This window comes from Kryptolebias marmoratus, linkage group LG2 (genome assembly GCF_001649575.2).
Source record: "Kryptolebias marmoratus isolate JLee-2015 linkage group LG2, ASM164957v2, whole genome shotgun sequence".
NCBI lineage: Eukaryota > Metazoa > Chordata > Actinopteri > Cyprinodontiformes > Rivulidae > Kryptolebias > Kryptolebias marmoratus.
The window spans coordinates 30,315,506-30,342,844 of record NC_051431.1 but is presented as its reverse complement, the minus strand read 5'-3'; the positions used below and the strand labels follow the sequence as shown (position 1 = coordinate 30,342,844).

Sequence of the window (27,339 nt, the reverse complement as noted above, 5' to 3'; positions counted from 1 at the left end):
TGTTTGTGGTGGTCATGATCATCATGTTTGTGGTTGTGATGGTCATGGTGGTCATGTTGATGTACATGCTGGTGTTGGTAATCGTGATGATGCTTGTGTTTGATGTGGTGGTCATGTTTGTTGTCATAGTGATCATGGTGATATTGGTGTTGCTCATCGTAGTTGTGGTGGTGATCATCGTCGTAGTGGTCATAGTGATCGTTGTGATGGACGTCATAATTGTGGTCGTGTTCATGGTGGTGGTCCAGGTTGTGTTGATGTTTGTTCTTGTCATGGTCATGTTTGTAATGTTGGTTAGGGTTATAGTGGCTATGCTGCTTATGGCGGTAATGGTGCCGTTTGTGGTAGTTACGATGGTGGCCCAAACGACTATATAACCTTTTGTTCATGTTCAATATCTTATGAGAAAGTGGATAAATTTGTTTTGTAACATGGCAATTCTTTGTACAGTTGGAATGACATGCAAGGTATTCTGTCACACCCTGGTCACCTGAAAAAAAAGGAAAAAAAGAAAGCAGAGAAGTTGTTTAGCACATTTAGTTCCAATTAGGTCACAATTCAGTTATCTGTTGATTTTTTGAACATCAGTACAAATAAAAAGTTAGCAGGACTGTACTGTTTATAGAGATTTACTTGGATTGTAGTAATCATAGATGATGACTGTAGATGGCTTCAGGTGCAGTACCACATCCTCAAGAACCAGTTGTAACTCATGGTAGACAGGTATGTCTTTATGTAGCTGAACATAACAAAACAAAGCTCACATGAAACAATTCATAGCCATTTTGAAAAGCATCATTATTGTGAGTTCATCTCACCTCCCATAAATATAAAATAACATGACCATCCTTGTATTCAACATTTTTCACCAGCACACCATTGTTGAGCTGCAAGAAAAAGATATTCAGCAAAATTATCATCTCTCTCTTAGAAATAGAAAAATTCTTGCAACATTTCCATTAAGACTAAAGACACTATTTACTCACGTTCCACAAAGACTCTGGGACAGGACCATATCCCGAAGGTATTAAAATATCAAGGATCACCATGTTTGTACAGCTGCTGTCTCCTTTGTATCTTTAATGAGACAGTAAAAATGTGCTGTTACTTGCTTGTTTTAAGCACAGTCCATCTTCATGCTGGTTCCCTGGAGTAATCAGGGCTGCCAACCTTGGAGTTCAGGTTTCAGTGTTGGGCCACTAAAAGTTTAAAAGTTATTTCAAATGCAAACCCCCGCCCCACCCCTTTCTAAAAAGAAGAAAATTTTAATATACACATTTGTTCTTGAAGATAACTGTCCAAAAACTCAGTAAGCGTAGAGACTGGTATGATTACTGTAAGTTTCCTATCTTTGGCTAAAGACATGACAGTATGTTTGTATGTAGTTTGAAAAAAAAAAATTGTAATAGTCCAACTAAGACCAAATTTAGTCTGACTAAAGTCATTCCAAATCAATTTTATGAAAAGCGGGATAAAAATGCCTATTTGAAGTACCTAGTTGTCAATTTTTTCCTACACGTGCAGGAAAAAGCAAGAATTAAATAGAGAATTTCAAACAACCAAGCTATACAGTTCAGATTTGTTTTAGTGGAATGTTAGGGTCAAGCTAAATTGTTGGTAAGCTGTTTCAGTCTGTGATGGGATGAGCTAACCAGAGAAAACCTCAGTACTGACAAAATGATAAGGACAGCATCTATAATAATGAAGTCTGACATACTTTGGTCAATAAATAAAATCCTTATTAATGTTTGCATACTAAGACAAGAACAGTGGTTCAATCAAATGGCCTAAATGAGCCATAGCTATAATTCAACTTTGCCATCCTAGTAATAAATGACAATATAAAATCTATATGATTTTTTTTTGTTTGCTGTTTGCATTAGTTACTTGCTTGTTGATTACTTACAAGGACTTCAGTATCAGCGTGACTAGGGGTCTGTGACAATGCTTATGGAACACTAGCTCGACTTCCACACTAAAAAGGCTTTGAACAGAGAGAACTGGGATGTTGTAGTGAAGAGAAACCTGTCAAACAAGTATAAAAATTAGAACTTTTTTTAAAAATAAACAAATATTAGTTTAATGAAAAATACTTTGTATGGTTACCAGATCTCTTACACTTAATAACTGTAGCATCATTATATGCATAAAAATGTAAAATAAGAAAAGTTAAAATATACACTGAAATAAACTTGTAAACCCTTTTCCTCAACATTTTCTAATATTTTAAAGAGTCAGAGGTTATCCATTATATTAGTAAATGTCGCATGGTTGCTGTCACTGACCTGTACTGAAGTACATGCATAGCCCTCTGCCTTTAGCCAGTACTTTCCTTTCAAGTCTTGCAGCATCATTTCTTGGTAGACCTGTTTGTTCTCTGAATTCACGTGAAATAACAGGTGGTCACTGGGAGATGAAACTGTTACCAAGCTTGAACCCTCTGGACTGGGCACCAGAGTGGCATACAGAGCCAGAGCTTTAAGAGCTACTGCAGAGTCCTAAACAACACAAACAACAGGCAATACAAATTATACAAATGTACAGCAATAGGAACATGTACTTGTGCTTTTACACAGAATGCTTTCAGAAATAGGACGTCATGTTGAGGATCTTCAGCAGGCATCAGTTTTAGAACATATTGCTCAGTTTTCAGAAGAGTTGTCTTCTCTCATGGGCTGGAAAACTCTAGTTTTAGATGGTAAGTAAGTTAAAAGCTCACTGAAGAAGCTTAAAAGTGCTAAACGCCTATTGCTGAAACTAGTTAGACTGTGTATGAAGTCACACGTACACAGTAAAAGATTAAATGTAAGTTTATTTTAACTATTATAACTATAACTATTTTAACAATGCCAAGAAAACCACCAGCAGTGCCAGTAGAGCACAAGATAGAGTTATGACATTGTAGTTTAACTGCCATCATGGACTGACTAATTCTGTCTCTATGTTTTGGTTGCTCACTGAGAAGTTTTTAGAATATTGGAAAGCAAATTGATACCTAACATTATAGGTATCAGGACCTTTTTGCTGTGAGGCAACAGTGCTTAACCACTAAACCATCATGCTGCCAAAAATGTACTTGTGGATTCTTATATTTCATGGTATTACTGTTCTAACAAATCTAAACTAGACTTATTAAACATTATTCTATTAAAGATTTGGACATACCTGCTTATTCTAAATGAATGGCCGGATGTGTTCAACCTATTACTGGTAATGCATTTAAAATGCACATCTGTACAACTTTTCATCTTCTTACTCACAAAAAACATTTCTCTTGGATAAATGATCCAAAATGAGTTTTTATTCTAAATAGGTGACCTGCCATCAATTTAAACTGGGAAGCCATTCTTAAGAGTCACAAAAGGCTACACTGTCAGCATCATATTTTAACCTATCATATGCAAATTAAATAACTTAAAGCTTGGGTGCAGCATGCAGCTTTTGAGGCTGTGAAGTACCTGAGTAGAGACAAAGCCTCCATGGTAGTTCTGTTGTCTAATAAGCCACCTAACAATGCTTGAGGCACATGTCAGGTCACTAGCAGAGAGGGTGGAACTGAGTTTGGCCAGCATTACATATGCGGTCGTCTCCACACACAAAGGTGATGAGTTTTCTGCTGTTGGACACCAGTAGAGGAGATCTCCTAAAAAATATCCATCAACAAACAGTAAAAACAATGTAAGGTACAGTTGTAGTAATGACTTCTAAATGATTTACTTTGAGAGGATGACTTACCTTCTCTTTTTGCGACTGAGTCAAGGTGGACTAGAAGTGTAGTACGTGTCTCTGTATCTCCTAGCAAGGTATAGACATATGCCAGCAGAGCTGTAGTGTAGATGTTGCTGAAGTCATTGACAGATTCCCTCAGGCAGTACAGACTCTTCTGCACCACATGATTCTTTAACAGGTTAAAAAAAATAACACAATGAGTTTATCACTGAAGGAAATCACAAATGTTATTATTTCAAACACAGCAGATCAGCTTCTTGGAATTCAGTTTTTACATTTGAGAAATTTCAAACCTCTCTTGAAAGAACTGAATGAGGGAAGGAAAATATTATTATTATTTTACAATGTCTCAGTTTCAGAAAAAAAAGAAACTTTTATTGCATCTAGGACAGTTCTTCAAGCAGTTTGTGTGAGTAAGTATTAATATTTTACCTGACATAAACCACATATTTGTATGCTAACAGAATAGCATTTTATAATAACAGCAAATTATTTTATTTCTTTGAGCTCCAGAGGTTTAAACTAGCATTATTTAAGATCAACAACGTGTTTCCTCTTCCCCCTGTTGTTCAAAGTTGAAGCCAAAATGTCAGATTTGTTTGGGTGCTGACACAGCACATGTTATATTTTTGGAGCCAGAGGCTGCGTACTCCACAGTTAGAGCTTTACTTTCTATATGAATGTCTCGCCTACACACTCTCCCAACTCTCTGATAGGATGTCAATCACAGTGTAACATAACACTTTTCTTAAAGCCTCAAATAACTAATTGAAACTGAACATTTTTAAATAATGCATATTTGGACTTACAGCAGCAAGGTAGGAGTTATGTGATTCAACAAAAATCAGTAGTTCAAGAAAAGTATCTGAAGTATATTTTAATCTTTTAGTGGGGCAAATGTCCCACTTGTTTCATTGGAGGAGTGGGAATTAAAAATTGTGTTGCAGCCAGCCTAGTAGGGGATGCTAATCCATGATGGCTTCAACTTCAGGCTTCTAGTCCTCTGTCTAGTTATTCACTGATAATGAAGTGACCTATTTTTGTTTGAACCATAAATAGAGTAAAGTAAATTATTCATAAATTAGACTACTATGGCTAAACATTTGAAATTTAGAAAGTTGTTTAACTTTTGGGTAACTGTCATTTTCTCAACTGTGATGTAGGTGTATGGGTTATTACAGGAAGTTATTATCATTTTGAACAAACTGTGGAGAAAAACTCCTGATAATTTTTAAACAGTTCCAACAGATAAATGATGCACCTCGACAAATAAAACAAAAGGCTAATTTTTCATAATTATTACAGATCATTGATACAAACTACAAAAAGAAAAAAGAACAGTCACTTCAAAAAAAGTCTTATGGACAAGTCTTCTTATGGACAATACTTTCAAATCCCTGAGGGTAATAAAACCTGTTTAATGAATTAGGACTTGTAATAATTTGTACATGGACAAATGGGGGTGGTATAACTTTTGCGCCAAGATGGAAATACCAGAAGTGTAATGTGTTCTTGTGCTTGAAGGCACATCAGCAAAGCTTTGTAGCATATCACCAGACAAAGGGGATGTAATCCCCAAAAATTTGTGTTTTCAGGTGGTTTTGTTGCTCTAAGCTTTGAATTAGCAGCACTGAGTTTGAGTTTTACAGTAAATCGCCCAAATAAGTTTTATTTTTATGAATTTGTTATATATTCTAGGTGTTACCTTATAATAAAGTATCAATCATTTGATAGAGGCCTGTATTTAAAAACTTTGGGGTGGTGAGAAGAAAAAAAAAATAGATGGATAAAAATAAATTAAATAAAGTAAAGAATACATTAAAAATGCTAATAAATGTTTTCATTGCTTTTTTCTTGGTGTGGATCTTAAAATGTTAGAGCTGCTATCAGTGGCTTATTGGGGTCACCATGGTAACAACACCCGTGTCTGTCACTCCCTGACAGACAATGTAAAAGATGCAAACAGAAACTGAAAAATAAGCCTCAAACAAACAGTTGCTGTGCAAAAACTCTTGGTCAAATCTTACAAATTGTTGAATCATGAGCAGCAGAAGAATAATAGTTACAGGTATGATTTTTTATGTTTCTACATCATTTTATGTAGGGGATATGACAAGTTAAAAAGACCTTTCACTTTTGAAGAATATATTTTGGGCTCAACTATAACTGAACATGTGGAAGCTTGGGTGTGACCTTTGCACTCTGGGGGGATTTGAGATAAAAGCTTAAGGTCTATTGCAGTGAGAGACACACTGGGTAAAAGAAGACAAAAATGACTAAATTTTATGTATAATTTGCACATATAAAAAAAACAGTTGTTGAAGTAAAGAGTTTGTTTGCAAAGATTTTAAAATGTTTTGACAATTCAGAAGTTGGTGTCATTAACTGTCAGTTGAACATTAAATGAAAAAAGAAAAATCTCCAAAAGTCATGAAACTTAAACTGTGATTGTATAAAAATGGAGAAAGTTATCAAAATGCCAGTTCAGAGATGTAAAATCCCAACTTTCTGCAACCCATTAAAACTTTACATGATGTACCAGATAGCAAAAGATGTTAATTCAATGATGAATTATGGTCAAAAAGGTTGATTTTTGGTTAAGGTTGACGACTGATGGTGGATGAACCATCAAACAATCATCCAGTTCTAGCCAATTAATCAACGTTGGAAACATGTCATTGAATCAATGTTGTTTTGTGGTTGAATTCTAATGATTGAAATGCCAACTTCTAATCAATGTTGAATCAACGTATGCTGTCCACCCCCCCCCACCACCAGGTGAGAGCATTTGTCATTGGGCGGGGCTTTATCATGTTTTCAATTAGGCACCACATGTTGAGGACAGTGGGTTGTGATTTTTCTCTATACATTTTCTTACTTGTCTGTAAATATTATTACTAACTGTTTATGCATACTATGTCATCTCAAAAACCTCTACAAGTCACTATAAGCAGTGGAGCAATATTATTAGCAGTTCAGTGGATAGACGATATAAAACCATTAAGAACAATAATATGTTCAGATTCTAGCTTAGCACTAACCAGTTAAAATACAGTCATTCAGAAAGCCGACTAGATATTTTATTAGATATACAGCAATTATTGTTCAGAATTCAAATGATAGGATTAGAAGTTATATTTTATTGGGTACCAACACATATTGGGGTTGAGGGAAATTAAATAGTGGATAGAGTAGCAAAAATGGCAACGACAGGAGGAACCAACTTTAGTGTAACCACAAGTAAATCCGAGGGAAGCATAATTAAACAACTAAAGGGAAAGTGGCAGAAAAAATGGAATGAAGGGAAGAAAGGAAGATGGTTTTATAAGATTCAATAGAGTTTGAGAGATAACAGGAAGGAGATACAAAAGAGAAGATAAATTATTAACAAGATTGAGATTTGATCACACTGGACTCAAATATACACTATTTACAATAAGTAAACATGATACTGGAAAATGTCAATTTTGTGGAGAATTTGAAACAATAGAACATGTAATTTCAGTATGTAGAAGATATGAGATAGAGAGAAGGTTAATGTTGGAGAAATTTAGGGAAAATAAAGAAACATTTAAATTAAAACATATTACAGGGAGACTCAGAAAGTAAAAGTATTTAAATTTTAAACAAAATATGATTATTGATAATGAACATTTTGAACCACACCCCATTTCAGTAGGTGGCGGTAATGGGGCTGAAGACCACTCTAGAGAATTGGGACACACTATGCACTCAAACCCTTCAGTATGAACGTGCATTTGAAGGACACGAAGGTGGAACGAGGGTGCAAGTGTGAGTATTGGGACTGGGCCTCAGTTTGCTGCTGACTTGTTTGCCACCTGCTTCGGACTGTCCCCTGGAATTTAATTCTACTCTGAGCACTTTTGCAGTAAGTTTGGCGATGTTGGTACTGTGGACACCTTCCCCTGGTTAACTGGTCATTGATAACAGTGGCAGTATGACCCCCACCCTCTTGAAAGAAAGAAATTTAAAGATTGTAGAGATCTCTCAAAGTCATGGTGACACTTTCAGACCTCTGACATTGAACTGTGTGCTATCAATTGCCTTATCTGGTTATTTTAATCTCTGAAAAGGCATATGGCGTCGAGCTGTTATCACAAATGATATTTGTTGCCAAATCACCCACACCTGTTGCTCAGGGACAAGTTGCTGGCTGTCTTGACCTATGACTGTTTTCCTAAATAAAAATTAATATTAATGCGTTGTCGTCATTTTTAGAATTTTTGGAAATATGTTAATGAAGATAATTTTGAACATCATAATACCCATTGTCTGGCAACATTGTGTGTTTAACACCAGTACTAAATAAAGAAAAACTCAACTTTTCTAATGGGCTTCACATAGTAAATGGCTTTAGAAAAGTTGAAAATTATAAGGTCAAATGTACATAAATCAATATTGATTCCTTACCTTTGATTCAATATAAAATCAACACAAATGTACATGCAGATTACCATTTAGATGATGGTTGAATCATATTGATTCCTAACGTTGATTTGATGTAAAATAAACTAAAATGTGCATGTAGATCTAAATTTAGATGATGGTTGAATCAATATGGATATAGTATCAGTTATAGTTGAAAACCTAACATTGATTCAACATGTAAGTCACCAACCACTTTTTGTATAATTTAAATGTAAGGCTTCAACATGGATTCAATATTTCTGCCTAACCATATTTCAACGTTGACTCTCATATTTTGCTATTTGGGGTTTCTACTGTAAAATATGTCTGGGATGTAGAGCTTCAAAGAGGGCTGGGTTTTCTCTTCTGTTTTGCTAAAAAAAAAAAAAACGACTGCCATTTTTTATGCGTTGTTTTTTTTTTATTATTTTGTCTATATTGTGTAAAAGTAATAACACAAAACTCCCGGTTAAGACAAATTTTAACCCATAATTTGCATGTTCTATTTCAAAGCTCAGCAATGAGATACAGGACAAACCTTTTAATGGAATAGTAAAAGGGATGCTTCATTACTTGTACATTATCACCCTAATTTATATTTACTTACATTTGTAGGCGTTTCCATCTCCAAGAAGGCAGCAGTGACATAAGCAGTAAGTGTCAATTCGTCAGGCACCCCACCCTATACGGGAAAACAAGCTTCATTATCAGTGTGTCTGCCATTATTCAGGGACTATTTGTGAGTTTGATCAATGCTTAGACACATATTGCAAATTGTAATATTGTGTTTACTATATTGCACAAACTCTAAGAAAGTTTTCACCTTACCCTTATTTTGTCATTAAAGAGTTTTCCTGACACTTTGAAACAACCATTTTTAAGCTGTTGGCATTCCAGCCACTTCCTAGACTCCTCAATGATCCTTGGATCAATGTAGATGAAAGCCTGCGCTTTATAAAACGTTATCATCCCAAAGGCAGTGAGCCTAAAGAAAAGAAAACAAAGTTAGACATTTCTCTGATAAACATGGATGTCAAATATACAGAACTGTACAAGCTGATTTACACAAACAAAGGAAGCAGCGACTGGATTTCAACAACAGTATAAATAAATAGCAGTTGTTTAAAGTGCACAGGCCAGAAAAGCACAAGCATGTTAACCAAGTGCAGGGTCACATTATCAAGTGGTTTGGTTTTAATAGATTTCAAGTTTTGTTTAATGTGCTAACCCTAATGTTCACAAAGTCTATTGGTTTTATAGCTGATCTTCCACTACTGTAACAGGGCAGCTGTGAGAACAGTCATGCTGAAAGTGTTGCCTAATATCTGCCAAACGACTAATTATTGTTCCTGCCAGATATTTTGACACATCGCCAACAAAATACTTAGTTCAGAAAGTCTCAAGTCAAAAACCATGAATGATAGCCATGCCAAAAAGTGTATTCTGAAATATTTATTTGTATCACTATAGTATCTATAGTATTACAAATAAGAGCAAGACTTCATAAAATGAGGAAACTAACAGGTCAAAAGGAGCTGATTGTTTACTTTTGAGGAAAAAAAATATACATTATGACTACATCAGTGTTCCTGAAAAATCAGTATTACAGAAAATGTGCCATGTTCATCACAGGGCCCCCAGAAACAATACTTCCAGTCTTAATAGTTCACAGTTTGTTTCCTTAGACTGAGATTATTCAACTCACAACATTGATAACAATGATTAAAATTATTTTGACTGTTGAACCACAGTGCATTAAGATAATGTGACCTGTACCATCTCACAGCTATCACTGACAAAGTTTTGCCTTTTAGGTAAACAATATGCTATCATGAACTGCGCACAAGGCGGTTGTGTTTGTTTGATTGATCAAGAAAGTTCTTACCAAGTATTTCCTGGTCCTGACCCAAAAGTGCTGAATGCACCTTTTTTATCCTTGTAGATAAGCTGTCTCTGGTAGCCTGTACAAAAACAGAAACCAATAATAACATACACTGCACTTATTTATAAAGATTATTTTTTAGCTTGCTTTGTTAATTAGCTTATTAAATTTAATCTGTGGGTGCCCTGCTGGCTGCGCAGAAAGAAGAAATAAGATACAACAAAAGACTGACCAAACAGATAGCAGACGTTATGACTATAAACATACCTTGAGGCCTTGAAGTTTCCCCTATAACTATAGTAGTATACCAGACCTGCACTGTTTCAGTAGCAGTGTTAAGGCCCTAAACTTAAAACATTTGTTCTGCATTTTAAAACTGAGTGGGACTTGCCATTTGTCAAGAGGTAGGACCCCTTTTTTCTGGTTTCTTCCGAAAGAAGATGTGCATTCTGTAAGTAATGGAGGATGTCGGTATTCATTGCCATTAAAGCTATGTTTTGCTCCCCACATCCGTACGGCAGTTGCAGCAGTTGACCCAGGTACTTCAGGCGCTGGCTGAAGATGTCACCTGCGCAAAGACAGACACTTACTAAAGCTGATCCTGCGACTAAACAAAAAAATTATTGATTGATTATTTAGTTTAATCAAGTCAGTTCAAAAAATGTATTAATTTACCTGAAACTGAGACTTTGGCCTTGAGACATCCACCAATCACATTAGAAGGGATTTGTATAAAAGATCTCTTTCTCAAATGGTGTCCTGCACACACAATAAAAGTCCCCATAAGCACAGAAGCACACATAGAAAACACACACGGTAGTAGCTGACAGTCATTCCCAACACCAACTTTGAGTGCTAACTGATCCCATGAATTTTATGTTTAAAACTTGGTAATGCAAGACAGCAGACAATATGCATTCCTTCAAGGAATGTTACTTTCATTGGATTAAAAGAACTGTGGCAATGTAAAGTCACAAAATGACCTGAAATGTCTAAAAATTACCATTTTTAAAAAGAGCTTGATCAAATATGATAAATGTCCTGAAGTATAATTAAAAGTGAACTGACAACCTGTTCTAACATGCAGTGAACAACACCCCAACTAGCTTCTGACAATTAGGTCTTCTTTATAAAAAATGCATGAAAATACATTAACCATACTGACCTTTTGGGCAGAACAGCCAACTTTGTGTCTTTATTATCTCAATTCCCACGGCCTAACGGAGAGATTTGTAAGAGAATATTTACAGTGAGCTTCAGTGTTAACTTTATTAGTAAAAAAACTCTTACATGCAAGGACCACCCTTTCAGTGAAATGCATGTGTAAATATTTTGATGAATGTATTACTGTGTGATGCTGATGAGAAAAAAAAACTCTTGCAGTGTGACAAAGGCTTACAGTATGTAGTACTGTCATAAAATGTGTGACATATGTGGAGAAAAATCACTGAAGTCCTGCTGGCAGAGATGTCAGAAAAATGAAGCAGGGATTAAAGGATTGTAAGGACAATGGCTGACATCTCTATGGAACCCCCTTGGGATCAAGTTAAAAGTAAAGGTTGAGAAATTTGAGGTGATAGGAATATGTCCCAACAGTTTATTAAACCGTCTGTTTCTGAATATGTCTCTCAGTTTAGTTAAACTGTGTAGACAGATTTGCTAACAGATGTCATACTGTTGAAGAGCAAGCAATACGCCATCATTTGGGTTCAGTAACATTAAAAAAGCTTCTTATTATTAAATTCTTATTTCCAGGGTCACTAACTTCTAACCACTGATTTGCAAACATCACCTCCTGTCAAATGCTGAATAGCAGAAAATATACTACAGTTTACTTTTAAACAAAGCAAGTTATATTCTGGACTGGATGAGTGTTTAGGAACACTTTCTAATTGAACTTTCAATATTAAAAGGAGATATCAATGTTTGGTTTGTAAATATAGGTTAAGCTTGACTTACATGAAAAGATATTTGATATTGATATTAATAAGTATTATAGCATGATTTTGTGATTTGTTAACAATCCCTAAATCCTCGCCTTACTTCTGGCATGTTTCCCTCCGTTTCCCTGTCCACAACACCTGCTGCACTCAGAACACCAATGTTAATGTGAATCTATGCATATGGTTTACTAAACTGAGGAAACAGATTGTGAAGAAGTTTGTCTTGCAAGCTTTGAGAGCTATGAGGAGTTCAATTGTAATCACAGATCATGCTTTCTTGTACACTTATATGCACACCTCCGATCAGTTAGATGCTAATGGTAATTTATAGTTGTGAGTTGATCACCATGGTTAAAATTCAGTCATTGAGGCTAACGAAAGGGAGGTAGTGTGATCAAGAACCGGGCAGAGCACAGAAAGAAATTCAAGGTATATAAGTGTTTGTTTGTTTTTTACAACTATGCATTAGCTAGTCAGTAGCTTTTGGTGATCACAGGCTCCATGATTTGACCAGGGCCATTTCCATTAGCTGTGATTAGACCAAATGCCTACCCCAAAAAAGTGAGACCATGTTTTATACTGCAAGCATTGAAAACAAAAAGTAGCAGGTCTGCATTGAAGGTGTGCATAAATAGAAATAAAGAATAAAGCTGTATCTAAAGTGTGGAAAACTGTCCACACCATTATATTTCAAAACACCTAAGAGGTAAATTCGTTCATCTTGTTTTGGCACCGACCTTTACTGTAAGGGATCGTTTTACCACAACGATGTGACCTTTTTCTGGCACGTACACCTGTTGATCGCAACAAGGAGTCTGTGAAGGCACAGCCTCAGCAGTCAGAACCACATTCACATCCCCTAGAAAAGATCAGCAACAAGTCACTTTTTCAGCTCTTGTAAATTCTCCAAGCATGAAAGCCTTCTGTACTGATGTGAAGATGAAATGGTGATTGTGAAGAAGATTACACAGCTATTCCTTCCCTCTACCAGTTACAAAAAGTCTGACACTCACCAATGACTGAGGGAGTGAAAATCCAGCGGATTTTCTTGTGCTTGCCAGCACAAAGGCAAAAGGTAAACTGGTCATTAGCCTGGGTAGTAAGGATGAAGTCTGAGGAGGCAGATGGAGTCACTTTGACCTGTACATAAGAAACAAGATTACAGTTATCAAAGCTCTGCAAAAACACTGCTACAAATAAAAGCCTATCTACATTTTGATTATAGGGTGACATTAAGTTCTTTAAATCAAACTTCATTGTTATCATCCACAACCATGAAAATTGGGACCTAGTGTGTGTACTAGTTTTTATGACCGTTTTGGGACATTTTTTGGTTTTAGGACCTTTACTGCTCCTGAAAAAGTAGGTGTGCATGCGAGAAGTCTTTTTTGGGGACCAAAGACTGGTCCTAATATAGTGGAATGCCATTTTTGGGTTGTCGTTAGGGCTAAGGTGTGCATTGAGTTTAGATTAGGTTTAGGCTACAGAAATTAATGGAAGTCAATACATGATTCTAATAAGGATAGAAATACAAACTTGTGTTTGTGTTTATTTGTCCAAACCACTGGACTAATTTTAATGAAACTCTCAGAAAGTAATCATTGGCTGTAGATTTACAACTGATTAATTTTTTGAGTCAATCCAATTCAAGATGAGCTAAAATTTGGTGTGGTGGAAGCCAAGAGTTTTTCCTATCACATACTCTGAGTGCTAACTAGTTATTTAAAAATTTGGCATGCAAGGTGGTGGGTGACATGCATTCCTTTAATGAATACAAAATTTGTTTTGTTAGGATTTTGTTTTGTTTTAGTTCTTCTCCTGGCTTAACTTCATAACTGTTTAAGTTTTGTTTATTCCCATTAGTTTAGCTAGTGTCACTCCTGGTTTCCCTTGTTGTTTGTCATCACTTGGTGTTATTTAATTTCCTCAGGATGCTAACTTTCAAGTTTCTCATACTCATTGCTAGATCCTTGTTTTTAATTTTCTTCTTAGCCTGATCATGTTTATAGTTCATTACTGTGGCAAATTTACTTTGGGTTTTGTTGCATACAAGTTTTCTTATTATTACCCTGCCCCTCATTTACTGAAATTAAGTCATTCAGTAAATATTCCACAACTTATAAAGCACTTTTTTGACCTCTCCATGTTCTTTACAGAGCATCTTATTTACTCATTCATACAGTGTGGGCATATTTTTATTATATATATATATATATATATATATATATATATATATATATATATATATATATATATATATTTTTTTTTATGCACACACACACACACTATATGTAGCACTTTTTTTAAAATATATTCTCACTAGACCGATAAGAGTATAGGTGGACAGTGGATGTACAGGATCTTGTTCAAGGACACTTCTGCATAAAAGTTACTAATTCATTTACTATCTGTGCCTGCTCAATCCTTTTTATGATCTCAGGGAGCTGGTGCTTAACTCCAAGAGTCAACAGACGAGAGGTGGAATACTTCAGCAGGGCCGACGCAGTGACACACAAGACAAACAACCATGCAAGTACAAACAAACACATTTCTAAGGTCAATTTAGAATATCCAGTTAACCTAACATGCATATTTTTGGACTGTGGGAATTGTAATACCCAGAAATGCACATATCACCCGCCACCTTTCACACCAGTTTTGAACTAAGAACATTTTATGATGTGAAAAGAGTTGCAGCCATTTTGGTCAAACTTTGAAAACTTTGAACATTATGCACAATCTCATGCAATCATGAGATGTCATGCTCATAGTGTTGTGAATGACTTTCAGCTACTACCACATCAAATTTTAGCACAATATCTGAAAATTTGAATGAATTATAGTCATTTTTGTGCTTTCTAAGGTCAGCTGGCTGTGGTGGCCGTCCTAAATTGGGTTGGGCCCAAAAATTAAATCAGTTGTAGATGATCCAGCGACAAAAAATAAAAACACACTCATACAGACATTTAAATCACATTATTGCTGCTTTGCCCTTGGCGTCAAGCAATAAATATTCAGTAGTGGTAATGGTGGAATAATCACTACAAACAAACAATAAATTATCACTATTTAATGGCAGGTGTCACTGTTTTCTTGTTCAGTTAAAAAACAGAAATGGGTTTAATGACTAGAAGAACCTCTGACATTGCAAGGAGAGAAGTTGCGTTTAACAATTTTTGTCTAAAGTAAAGCCAGATTTGTTAGGCGAAGTATACAAAGTACTATAGGAAAACCTTTTTGTATATACACACACTAATATAATATAGGTTTGTTTACAAAATATAAAGTAACCAATGTTACGAATTTCAATATTAGCATGTTTCTATGCTCAAATAAAGTCATCCATTACCTTGATGCAGGTCTGCAGGTGGTTGATGACTTTTGCCTTCAGTATAAGACTCTCCCCCAGCACGAGAGTGCTGGTCAGGGTGAAATCAAGCGAAAATGGCCGGAAGACACTTAATAATATGCGAGGAGCCAAACCGAAAGAGTGAGGGGACAAACAGTAAATCTCTGTTTCCCAGGTATTCATGGTCTCTGGGACAGTGTAGGACACACAGGTTTTCCCATGCTCTCTGGAACAGCAAATACACACACTGTGTCATGCAGAGGGTACAATGTTCTGACACAACTCAGACTAATCAAACAGAAACACTGTAAGTACATGACTAGATCTAAAATAATTTTACAAGAATTTGTTACACCATTAACACATTTTTATCTGTAATCACTAATTCAGCAGATTTGTTTATTTACAGGCATGGAGAAAAATGTCCACCCTTTTTCAAGTCTAGGGTTTTACGTATCAGGACCTAATGAAAATGTTCAGGTCTTTACCAGGTTTAAAAATTATTCAAATCTAGCCTCAGGTGTACAAAAACACACCACAGATCCCATCATGTCAGTATTTAGTGAACAAAAATTAAGCTAAAATGAAAAAGATGTGTCTGAAGAACTAAGTCCAAACTAATCCAGCAGTTTTAGAACCTCCTTTAACAGCAAGGATGCTGCGTTTCACTTACCTCAGAAGTTGGAACTCAGTTCTGTCAGGAAAGGTGGTGAAGACGGAGGCAAACCCAGAGCGCTGACTCATTGTAAAAAATAGAAACTAATTTATTAAACTAAAGAAACAAACGAAAACCAAAAAGCTGACGTGGCAGCGAACAGACAAGAACTAAAATAAAGACATAAACAGAACAGAACTCTGAGGACAGGAACACGGAGCAAAGCAGCAACAAGCAAGGAAACATCAAACTAACAACAAACATCAAACAAACCTTAGACAATGGACCAGCGAGGCATGGAGAGAAATGACCGGGTTTTAAAGACTGGGGATAACAAGGTGAGTGGGAACAGGTGGAATGATTGCTGAGTCGGGACAGGTGAAGATGGGCGTGTCTGACAGAGAAGTGAATGACTGGGGGAGAGTGAAAATGAACATAAATATGAGACAAAAACGAAAAGTACAACCAAATAACACAAAAGAAACAAAACAAAAACCAAAGAACTAAAATCAAAATAAAACAAAAACAAAACCCAGAAAAAAGCCAAATCACCACAAGTTCTGGGAACAACATTAAACCTGACTTTACCGTGTTCCAGTTGCATCTTGGAAAATCAGTAGGATTTGCTAACAGTTGTGCTGTGCCAAGGCTAACTACTCTTGGCAACACAAGGCAATAACAATGGATTTATCTGTTTTCTGTGATGCCAAACAAACCTCTACTAACACCAGTATTACTGACTATAAAGTACTGTGTGTGACTGGATTACTGAGATGCATATTAACAAAAGATTAAAATGAAAAGTTTATTACTGAAGCTCTCACAACTTGTTATGTCAGGCACATTGGACATACATTTGATAAACAGCTCCTGGCTACTACTTTCCCTCTTAAATATTGTGGATGCAGCAAAGACTTAGTTTTTCAACAAATAGCTTTTACATTTTGGCTTCTTTTTGTTGAATAAAAAATGACATGATGAAATCTGTCATGGGTTTTTGTACATTTAAAGTTTGATTTGAAAAATTTTGGAACCTGATAAAGAACAGATTATTTTTGTTATGTCTTGATACACAAAACTGTAAAACTAAAAAAATATGTTTTCTTATTAAAATTTTGGAATATATATATATATATATATATATATATATATATATTTTAATACCGTTTATGTATAGAGATATAAAATAGGTTATCAAACCAACTGCATAAAAATGTTCACATTTCAAAATCATCACATTCATTTGATAGAAAAACTCACCCAACTTCCACCAGCTCAAATATCCAAGTCTCTGTAGAAAGTGTGTGTACCGGTTCAAGACGTTCCTCATCAAAACATGTATATGGGATTCTTCCAGGATCGGGAATATCATCTAAATCCAGTATTTTTTTCTCTTGCTTCTTCTGTTTGTTTTTTCTCAACCAGAAAGCTAAAAAAATGAGTAAAGTTAAAGACAATAATTGTGTTTCAGTCTGTGATATTTGAAAAAAAAAAAAAAAAAAAAACGGGACTAAAAACCTTGTTGGTATCTTTTTCCATTCATCCTGAGGCAAGTGGGATTTTGGATTTCCAAGTTTGTAATCAGCTGCATTCCTGCATTCTTGGTAAAGCAAACATGCAAAAACAACAAAAAGGTTCAGTACTGGCACAACAGCAGGACTATCAAAACAACCCTAATTTGGACTTTAGGGAATATATTATGCATACCTCAAAAACTGCATAGGCATCATTTCTTTCTTGATTTGTTACAGCTAAAGCAGCATGTCTCTTTGGTCTCACATGCATGCACTCAAGGGGATCTTCAAGCTCTGATGGGATAGAGTTTGTTTTCTTGAAAGGCAGCAAATCTAATATCTGCAGGAAAAAAAAATTGGTAAGTTGTGACAGCTAGGCAAAATGAGCTAAAACATTGCTCTTTTATCTCAAAACATGCATTCTTAAGAGATGTTTATAAAGCATTTTGCATCACCCAATGCTGAAAGAAAAAAATGGGCGATAATGTTTTTGCCTCTCATGAAGCACTGGACAGATTTAATGAAAACTTGCAGAAAGTAATCACTAGATGTGCATCTACAAGTGATTACATTTTAACATCAACATGATTCAAGATGTCTGCCACAGCCAACTGAACACAAAAACCTTAAGAACTTTTTTTTTCGTGCCAGAGTAAAATCATTTTATGTTGAGAAATGAGCTATGTTGAGAATGTACCTGTTTTGGTTAAACCTTGACAACAATGTTAGTGCAATCTCATGTGATAGTGCCAGATGTCAGGCTCAGAATGTGTGTTAAGTATACCACATCAAATTTTAGCTCAGTAGCTGTAAACTGACTGAGTTAAAACCATTTTGTGTTGGCTAAGGTCAATTAGCTGTGGATACCATCTTGAATTGGACAAACTCCAAAAGTTAACCAGTTTACAGGTTTTACTTTCCCAAAGTTTCATTAAAATCTGTCTATTGTATAAGATATTTTGCTGACAGACAGAAATACGATCATACAGACTCGGGCAAAACATTATAGTCCATCTATGCTTTTCACCAGTAGGCAGTAATAATGGTGAGGTTCTTGAAGCTAATGTTGTGCATATGTTTGTTTGTCACTGGCCTTAAAACTCACCTTATCTGCATCCAGAATCTTTCCTGAAGACCTCTTGAGGACATTCAGTTCAACAAGACTCACTCCACATAGAGAAATAGGTTCAGCCTTCACACACAGTTTGGTCTCCCCTCCAGGCAAAGCTGGAGATGGTGAAAACTTTGCATTTGCCTGAAATGCATAGAAAACACATCAGAGAAGACGTACCCTGAGTAGTTGCCAGTGTAACACAAATGAGAACCTATGATCAACCATTTTATATGGTAATGTTAAAGTTGCAACTGAACTAAGCATTAACATTATCATTTAACCCCGTTAAGTTAAAATTAACTTGTAGCAGTACACAATACAACCCAATATGTACCCAGAATGTACCTGGTACATACCACCTGGTACTTACAGGGTACTTAACCTGATATGTAAAGACTTCGTACCTGGTATCTGTTACCTATGGAGTACGAACATTGTACATACATGGCACTTACAAGATACATACCTAATACCTATGGTGATCAAGCTATATTACAAAGTGACCTGTTACCTTATACTTACAGGATACTCTTACCATGTACATACCTGGTATTTACCCAGTACTTACAGGGTACGTACTTAGTACTTACAGGGTCCTTACCTAATATGTACTGGTATGTACGTGGTAGTTACAGGGTACAAACTTGGTCCTTACCTGATACATACCTTGTACTTATAAACTACAGATCTAGTATTTATCAAGTATGTACCTGGTAAGTGTCAGGTATGTACCTAGGACCTACAGGGACCAGGCTGTAATATGAAGTGACATTTACCTTTGAACTCACAGGGTAAGTACCTGGTATGTAATAAGTAAATACCAGGTACGTAATCAGTACGTACCAGGCTGTATAATATAGTGCTACCAATTAACTTTGTCAAGGTTGCCAAAAACTGACATGCTTTACAATGAACACAAATAAGTAGGCACTGGAAGGTTTGTACATCACATTTAGAGTAACTTCAACTAACCGGATTTTTGAAGCATTTCTCGGTGGGAAACTTAGCACTGTGGGCGAGCACTTTGTCACATCTGAGAACGACATATGCTACAACCTGTATATATGGTGTGAAGTCTGGTTTCACTCTTATTGTGATGAAGAATTGTCCATTATTCACTGAAACAGGAAGCAAATCATCAATTGTATTGAATAGCAAATATTTTTCAACAGTCATCATCCATCCATACCTTTAAGTTTCAGTAAAACCAATAAAAGTTAATGTAACCATATGATGTCAGAGTCAAACGCAGTTTTTACAAACCTGGAGAGGTGAGATGAAAGTCTTTATGTCCCTGGGAAATGATGACTCCTCTGCTTAAAATCTAAGGAGTTTGAAAGATTACAGTTATTGAAAGCTGTAGCATGATATTTGATTTTTTCTTTGTGTGTGTGTGTGGGGGGGGGGTTCATTTTCTCACAATATAATAGTTTTTTAAAATATGCCTTTATAGTTTTATAGATGGGCTTACTTGATTTGTTAAAGTTTTTATCTAACTACAAACTCTGGATTCACTGAAGCTAAAAGTATCCCATAAATACCAATAAGAAGATGGATCAGTGGTTTTCAACATTTTTCATATGAGTACCACCTTCAAAATTACTAAGCTCTCACCCTTATGATAAACATCAAAACTAGTATTACAGCATGTTTTACAAAATTAAGCAAACTGACCAGCCTACTTGAAAGCTGATGGCTAATATGCAAAATTAGAATACACTGAATTGGAATTATAACTGGATTTTATGATTTTGGATTTGCTGAGGACACGTGTCAAACTCTTCGAGGGCCGCTCTCCTGCCTGTTTTAAACACATTCTTGCTTTAAAACACCTCAGTTAAATAAATGACTTGTAAATATTCTACTGGAGAACCTGATGATTTGGTGAGGAGGTGATTAAACCATTTGAATCAGGTGTGTTGGAGCAGAAAAACCTAAAACTCCCAGGACAGCGGCCCTTGAGGCCTGGAGTTTCACACCCCTAACTTAGGACAAACCTGACTGAATCGGGTTATATTTTGATTTAGTCACACAGTATTTATTTTAACGGAATTATAATTTTATTTTATTGCATTTAGTTGGACTGTATTGGCTTGGAATTAAACTGAACTTTCCTTCTCTATATAGTGTTGAGAAGGATTCTGTTGTGAACCTGAGCTAAATGAATAAAGTGAAAGTATCTAAATTAAAGAAATAAATAAGTCTGGCCAATGACACCAAAGGTATCAAACAAGTCATACGTGTCAATACCTTACATAGTAACCCCATTGTTTACACTGGAGTTTCTATTTCTCATATAGTTTATTGAAATAAAGCCTTGATGATTGTCTTTACTGTTATTTAGTGAAAAAGTTTCACCCACTTATGATGAGTTGTTTGTTACTTTCTAAAGAAAGCATGTTCCTTGCAGAATTCTCAGGGTAACATTCCTATCAGAGTCATTTAGTAGTCACTGGTATTTCAGTAGTTTGGAAAACATCTTTTCCACTGTTCATTCTCTCTTGGAACAAAGCTGGAAACAACTCACCAGAAATACTATTTGCACAGGATTGTTGGTCTGCTGTCTTAAACTATACTCAATGGTGATTTCTTCTTGTTCTCCGCAGCGAAGTGGACTAGTATATGGAAGTATCCTCAGGAATCCGGCTGATAAACGACCAAGACCAGATGCATACACTCTGAACTTTGCAGGCTCATAGAAAGCAATCTTTTTCATTTCACGGCGCTCCAGTTTTGGTGTGTGACTCACCTATTATTTACACAAAAAATGAAAAATAAAACAAACTAATGAAAATGGCATATTGGCAAAAAGTTCAGTGAGAATGCTGAGCTGAATTACTGCTGAACTGTGTTAAAGAAGCTAAAATTTAATTGTAAAAGTTAAAACAAGCAGAACTTGGCCATAGCCATAGCATTAATAAAAATTTAAAAATTTGTGTGATCTGGATATATATATATATATATATATATATATATATATATATATATGAATGGTTAAAAATAGCACAAAGATGCAGAAAAAGTTTGCAAAAAACTTGAGAAAGGAAAACTAAATGATGTTGTGATATATGATCTAAAAGAACACTTCAATACACTTTTGCATAATATCATGTTGGATAATTTCAGCATAATAACAGAAAACCGATTTAACATTTTGACAAATGTTAAAACACTTGTTTTAGGGCTACCATTTTTTACTTACACGGACAAGGACATCGCCTCTTAATTTGTGTGTATTAATGGAAAAGTCGGCAACGCCATCCTCATTAGTTGTGACAGCTTGTACCTCATACCCCCTTTCACCACATAACAGGTACAGAGATAACTGAGGAACAGGCTTGCCATCGTAATCAACTGCTTTAACCTGTTAAAAACACAATACAGATTCAATAAGAATGCATGTGACTTGAAATGTCTTGTTTTTGCCACAGCTCAACATGACACGCTTACTTTTCCAACCAGTTCTGTGCCATGGGTGTAAGTCTTAGGGATTTCAACAAAAGACAGTCTTCCTATGAGATATGTTATCTTCATTCTCTCCCACTGTGTGTGTGAAACACCTGAGTATAAAAGAGGTCTTCGTATTACAACATGTAACTCAAACAGTTCCCCAGTATAACAGTGCCCCGTCTATTACAGGTATGGATATATTAAAACAACAACAAAAGCTTACATGACAACTTGTCATCCACTGTGGCACTGACATCCAGTACATCCAACAAAGCCTTTGAGTCAATTCTGGTGAAGGATGACATCTTAAAGGTGAACGTGGCACAGCCTTTGTTGTCTGCCTTTAATGAACAATATAAAAAACACAAGCATAAAGAAATACATGAAACTCTCAAAACATAATCATTGAGTACCTGTCCACAACTGATTACCTTTTGCAGTCAACCCAATTTAAGATGGCCACCACAGCCACAACTTCAAAAACACAAAAATGGCTATAACTCAGCTAGTTTTATAGAAACTAAGCTAAAATTTGGTGTGGTAGTAGCTCATCCATCATAGATACTCACACATACTCACAATATCGCATAATATCACCTAAGATCGCACATAATGTCACCTACAAGGTTTGACCAAAATGGCTAATCTCCATTCTTTTTTCCTGCAAGATCATTTTAGTATAAAACTCTGGCTTGAAAGGCAGGAGGCGATATGCATTCTTTTTAGGAATGCTATATCTTTAATTTAACGTATGAAATAAACTTTGGTTGAGTAAATGATCTGAAGAACTGAACAGATGTATATAGATTTAGTCTGTATGTGTTCTGTATATTTTGGATTTAAGCTGAACTGTTATTTGTTCAGTGGACTGAGATAACTTCTGTTGTAATATAGTGCTGTGTACTTAAAACTGATTAAAACATGTAATTAGCTGCATACATTCTGTGTGACATATTGTTGTCATCTACCTGAATACTGTTTCTGCACAGAGATGAGACAGTGACCATAGAAACTACCTCTTTTTGTTTTGTCTTGCATAGAGAAGTCAAGCTGATTTCCTTAGAGTTTTTCTGGATGAGCGCAGGTGTACAGGACTGATAGTTTTTCAGAGGGCGGCAGACCCTCACTTTAATATCTCCTTTCACAGGCTTTCCATGTTTGTACCTAAAAAAAGGTCATTCACTCATTAAAACAAAACCCAACTCAAATGTGTACAAATCACAATCTGTCTTTTGTCAATAACTTTTACTTACATTCCACATGCTTTAACCTCAAATGAATTTTGTCCAACACTAACTTCTTTACTTATAGTTACATGGATGTCAAATTTAGGCAAATCTGAAAAAACACATGCACATTATCATTTATATGTGATCACAAAGAGACAAAGAAGAAGGTTTAAAAAAGAATTGATCTAACTTACCATACTTTTGCACCTTGAAGCTGTGATAAAAGATTTCTCCACCTTGTTGCACAACAATTCGGTAGAATCCTTCAAGGGCCTCAGAGTTTAAAGAGTAAGACAGCTGTAATATTCTGCTGCTCGATGTTTCATTTGCCCACGCTCCAATCTTGTTATTGTGAGGATCCTGTTCCATAAGATAAGTAAGTTAGTGTGTGAGATACTCAGTAATATCTTCAAAAATCATAAAACCTAATCTGTGACTTTTGTAAAAACTGTAAAAAGTATCAAAATGTCATTTCAGACATTCTGTAAATTCAACGTTCTGTGACCTGTTTAAACTTTGAATGATGTGAGGTATGTCTGAGCCGTAGAGCTTCAAAAAGGGCGGGGTATTCTCACTTGTTTCAACAAAACGTCATTGTGAATAGCAAAAATGAAAAAAAAACATTTTCATCAAAACCAAAGAATAACAAGCATATAGCAATTAGGCTTCTTCAGTGGTTGTGCACTGATATTCTTAACTAGTCACAACTCAATCAGAGGAGTTGGTGCAGACAAAATTATGTTTGCACAAAGATCTCAAAGTCAGCACAAAACTGTTACACTTTGATTTCATTTTTCACTATAATCGTTAGGATTTCACGTTTAATTAATTATATTCGTACCTAAAGAAGCTCATTTAAAAACAAACAAACAAAATATGGTGTTTGTACGTGCTGCATATTTCCTGTAAACTCTGGAAGTCCTAATGTGTCACTGTGAATAAAAAATCTATTGTGTTCACACAGTGTTGTTCATTTTTACACAGAGCTTAGAACAAACTAAAATGAATAAAACATACAAATGGTTTGTGGAAATGTTCTTACCTTGATTTTAATCGTGTACTGGAAATAAAGGAGAGAAAAGACAAAGTTGAAGAAGCTTTGTGGTATTTTACATGAACAACTCAGATTTCCTTCAAGGTTTTAATCATTTAAAACAGACTCTGTCAATTAGATCAGTTTTTAAAGATTATTTATAAAGTTTTGTACATTCACTGTTTGATTTAACTTTTAATAACTGGCTCTTTATAATGTATGTGAATGTTCCCTGAGATGACTTTTGTTGTGACCTGGCACTATATAAAAAAACTGAATTGAACTGATGTTTTTGTCCTCCACTGAAGGTGAAGCAGTGTCTTCTGTCTTCTTCTTCTTGCTCGTGTCTGTGTGAGTGTGTATTTTAATGTGAGTGGAGTTAATCGAATTCAATATGGCCACCACAGCTAATCAACCTTAGCTAGCACAATAAAGGTTATAACTCAGTCATTTTTAAAGATGTTGAGCTAAACTTTCATTTTGTAGTAGGTGAGACTCATCCTCAACCCATTCTCTCAGAGCTAATGCAAACTCTCACAATATCGCACATAAAATCATTGAAAGGTTAGACCAAAGCAGCTAAATGTTGTCATCACTCATCATAAAATGATTTTAGTCTAAAGCTGTGGGATGAAAGGGGGTGGTTGTGATCCATTCCTTCAAGGCATGCTATGCCTTTATTATGTGAACAGTTTTTTTGTTGCAACAGTTTTGCAAAGTGACAGGTCTGCCTAGAAAAGGGCCCTTGATTTGGAAGCGAGTTTTCAGCAGTAAAATCCAAACCGCTGCAAAGTCATATTGATCATGAAGAAGTAGCAAAAACAGGGGAACAAGTTGAAATGCTCACCAAGCCATCGGCAGGTTTCAACTTTGAGTTGAGTGTGACCACCCTGAATTGCACTAAGAAAAAAAAAAAAAACATTACATGAAGTTTTTTGTTTTGACAGTTTACTGCTGTGAGATATCTATATTCTTTTTCCTGTGCCATCCTCTTTTGTTTGGCTTAAATAAGTGTTTTCTTCAAGTAAAAATCAGCTTTACTATATTTTCACAATATCTCACAGCAAGAGCTGTATCCAGACACTCAACCATATTTTGTCCAATACAAACATTTTCCAAAATAATGCTTAACATACAAGTCATTGTTTCAATTTTATAAAGAACCTAACACAAATTTCTATAGTCTTATTTAAAATGTCTATTACACTGCAAATATTAGCTAAAAAAGAATACTGGCTTTTTAATGTTCATTTTTGTAAAAAGCAATAATGTTTTTTTCTCTGTGCGTGTGTCGGCGTGTTTAGTTAATTCGTCCCATCAGCAAAATATTGCATGAACCAATGGACACATTTTAATGAAACTCTTAGAAAGTAATCATTAAGTATACATCTATGACTCTCTAACTTTTAGAGTCAATCTAAGTCAAGATGGCTGCCACTGCCAACTGACCTTAGGGGACACAAAAATGGTTATAACTTAGTTCATTTTAAAGATATTGAGCTAAATTTGGTGTGGTTATAGCTGAAAGTCATTCACAACACACACTACAAGCTCTGCACAATCTACAATATATTTGCCTAAAACTTTTCCATGAACTGTTAGAGTCAACACTGCTTGTGTGCATATCTAATGAACTACTGGATGGATTTTAGTGAAGCTCTCAGTTTGCTATCATTGCTGTACATCTACATTGCATTAACATTTGGAGTTAACCAAATTCAAGATGGCCACTGCAACTAATCAGTTGAATACAAAAATGGCTCAGTCAATTTTACAGACATTGAGCTAAGTTTGATGTGGTAGTAGTTCAGAGTGACAGATGACATACTTACAGCGCTAACAGATCACGTGAGATCTCACACTATTGGCCACAACTTTGTTGATGATTTTAGTTTAAAACTTTAAAACATGGTGGACGATTGATTTCCTGAGGGCATGCTAGGCTTTTAATTTCAGACACTTTTTTAATCACTACATTAGGTGGAGCTTTTCACTGCTCCCTTCAATCATCCCTGATCATCAGCTCATAGTTACCTGTCTGTCCAGGGTTGTAGATTGGTTTATCTGTTTGGATGAAGGTTCTCGGGTTCAAAACTTTGATCAGAACTTTTTTGACTTCTCTGGAGTAAAATCCGTGACTTATCACTTCCACCTTAAATTTCTGCACCTCGTCTTTTGGGACCAAAGGAACCTGTACAAAGGGATGTTTTACAGACAACAGAGAAGAAAGACATTAGACTTTATCAGAAGAAAAATCAGAGTCATGTTGTATTTAAAAGCATTATTTTATGTTTTTATAAAACATGACTCAAGTTATGAAAGGCATATTTGTGTATTTGCTGAACTGCTCAGATAATTGTGTTGTTTTTTTACTTTTCTGTAAATTTTTGGTAATCTTACTATTTGGCATACACTGTGCTATTTTAAAATTTTGCTCTTAGCTTTCTGCTCCTTTTAACTTTGAGCTAGCCTTTAGCTACTTTTAGCTTATAGCTAGTGCTCTATTCCTTTTAGCTGTAATACTTACAGATTCTTTAGCAAATTTCAGCAGTCATTCAGCACTCAGCATTCACACTGCATTTTCACAGAAAGTTTCGTCTGCTTTCTGTTAACTATGAGAAAACAGGTACTGACCATAAACAGGTAGCATTTATGAAACCCAATGCTGGTTCCTTTCCTCAGCAGAACCTTGTCGCTTTCCTCGGCCTTCAGAGTGACAGTCAGGGTCACATGGTGGCTGGGCTGAGAGAGGCTCACACAAAACACAGCCTTAGACCCAGCTTCAAGAACTGCAGGAAGGCTCACCAGATAATGCCTGAAAACACACAGATGCTCCCTCAGTGGTCCTAACAAACCAACATAATGTTGTAGAACAGCTGAACATTTTCCACCCAAACATGAACACTTAAACTTACACTGGACAGGTATGATCTTCAGAAGACGCTGCTCCGCCCACATACATCCCATACAGGAAGGCACATAGTGTCCACATCTGAATCCAGAGATGACCCAT

At 35.7% G+C, this 27,339-nt stretch overlaps 1 protein-coding gene across 1 annotated transcript; it reads right to left on the bottom strand.

Annotated features, from left to right (window-relative positions):
• LOC108251462 (alpha-2-macroglobulin-like protein 1) lies at window positions 1-27,339 on the bottom strand (the record flags this gene model as incomplete). The annotated part of the gene is given in 35 exon segments (XM_037980909.1): window positions 1-490; window positions 634-739; window positions 819-887; window positions 987-1,077; window positions 1,907-2,025; window positions 2,286-2,498; window positions 3,459-3,643; window positions 3,736-3,898; window positions 8,765-8,839; window positions 8,986-9,142; window positions 10,043-10,118; window positions 10,431-10,607; window positions 10,715-10,798; window positions 11,205-11,256; window positions 12,720-12,841; window positions 12,996-13,122; window positions 15,332-15,557; window positions 17,247-17,415; window positions 17,505-17,586; window positions 17,694-17,840; window positions 18,606-18,755; window positions 19,587-19,732; window positions 19,878-19,938; window positions 21,142-21,363; window positions 21,817-21,978; window positions 22,065-22,174; window positions 22,288-22,405; window positions 23,081-23,228; window positions 23,318-23,402; window positions 23,488-23,662; window positions 24,336-24,353; window positions 25,174-25,226; window positions 26,361-26,517; window positions 26,961-27,141; window positions 27,242-27,339. Coding segments are annotated over 35 exon segments (4,814 nt in total), but the record flags the coding sequence as incomplete, so codon positions are not given.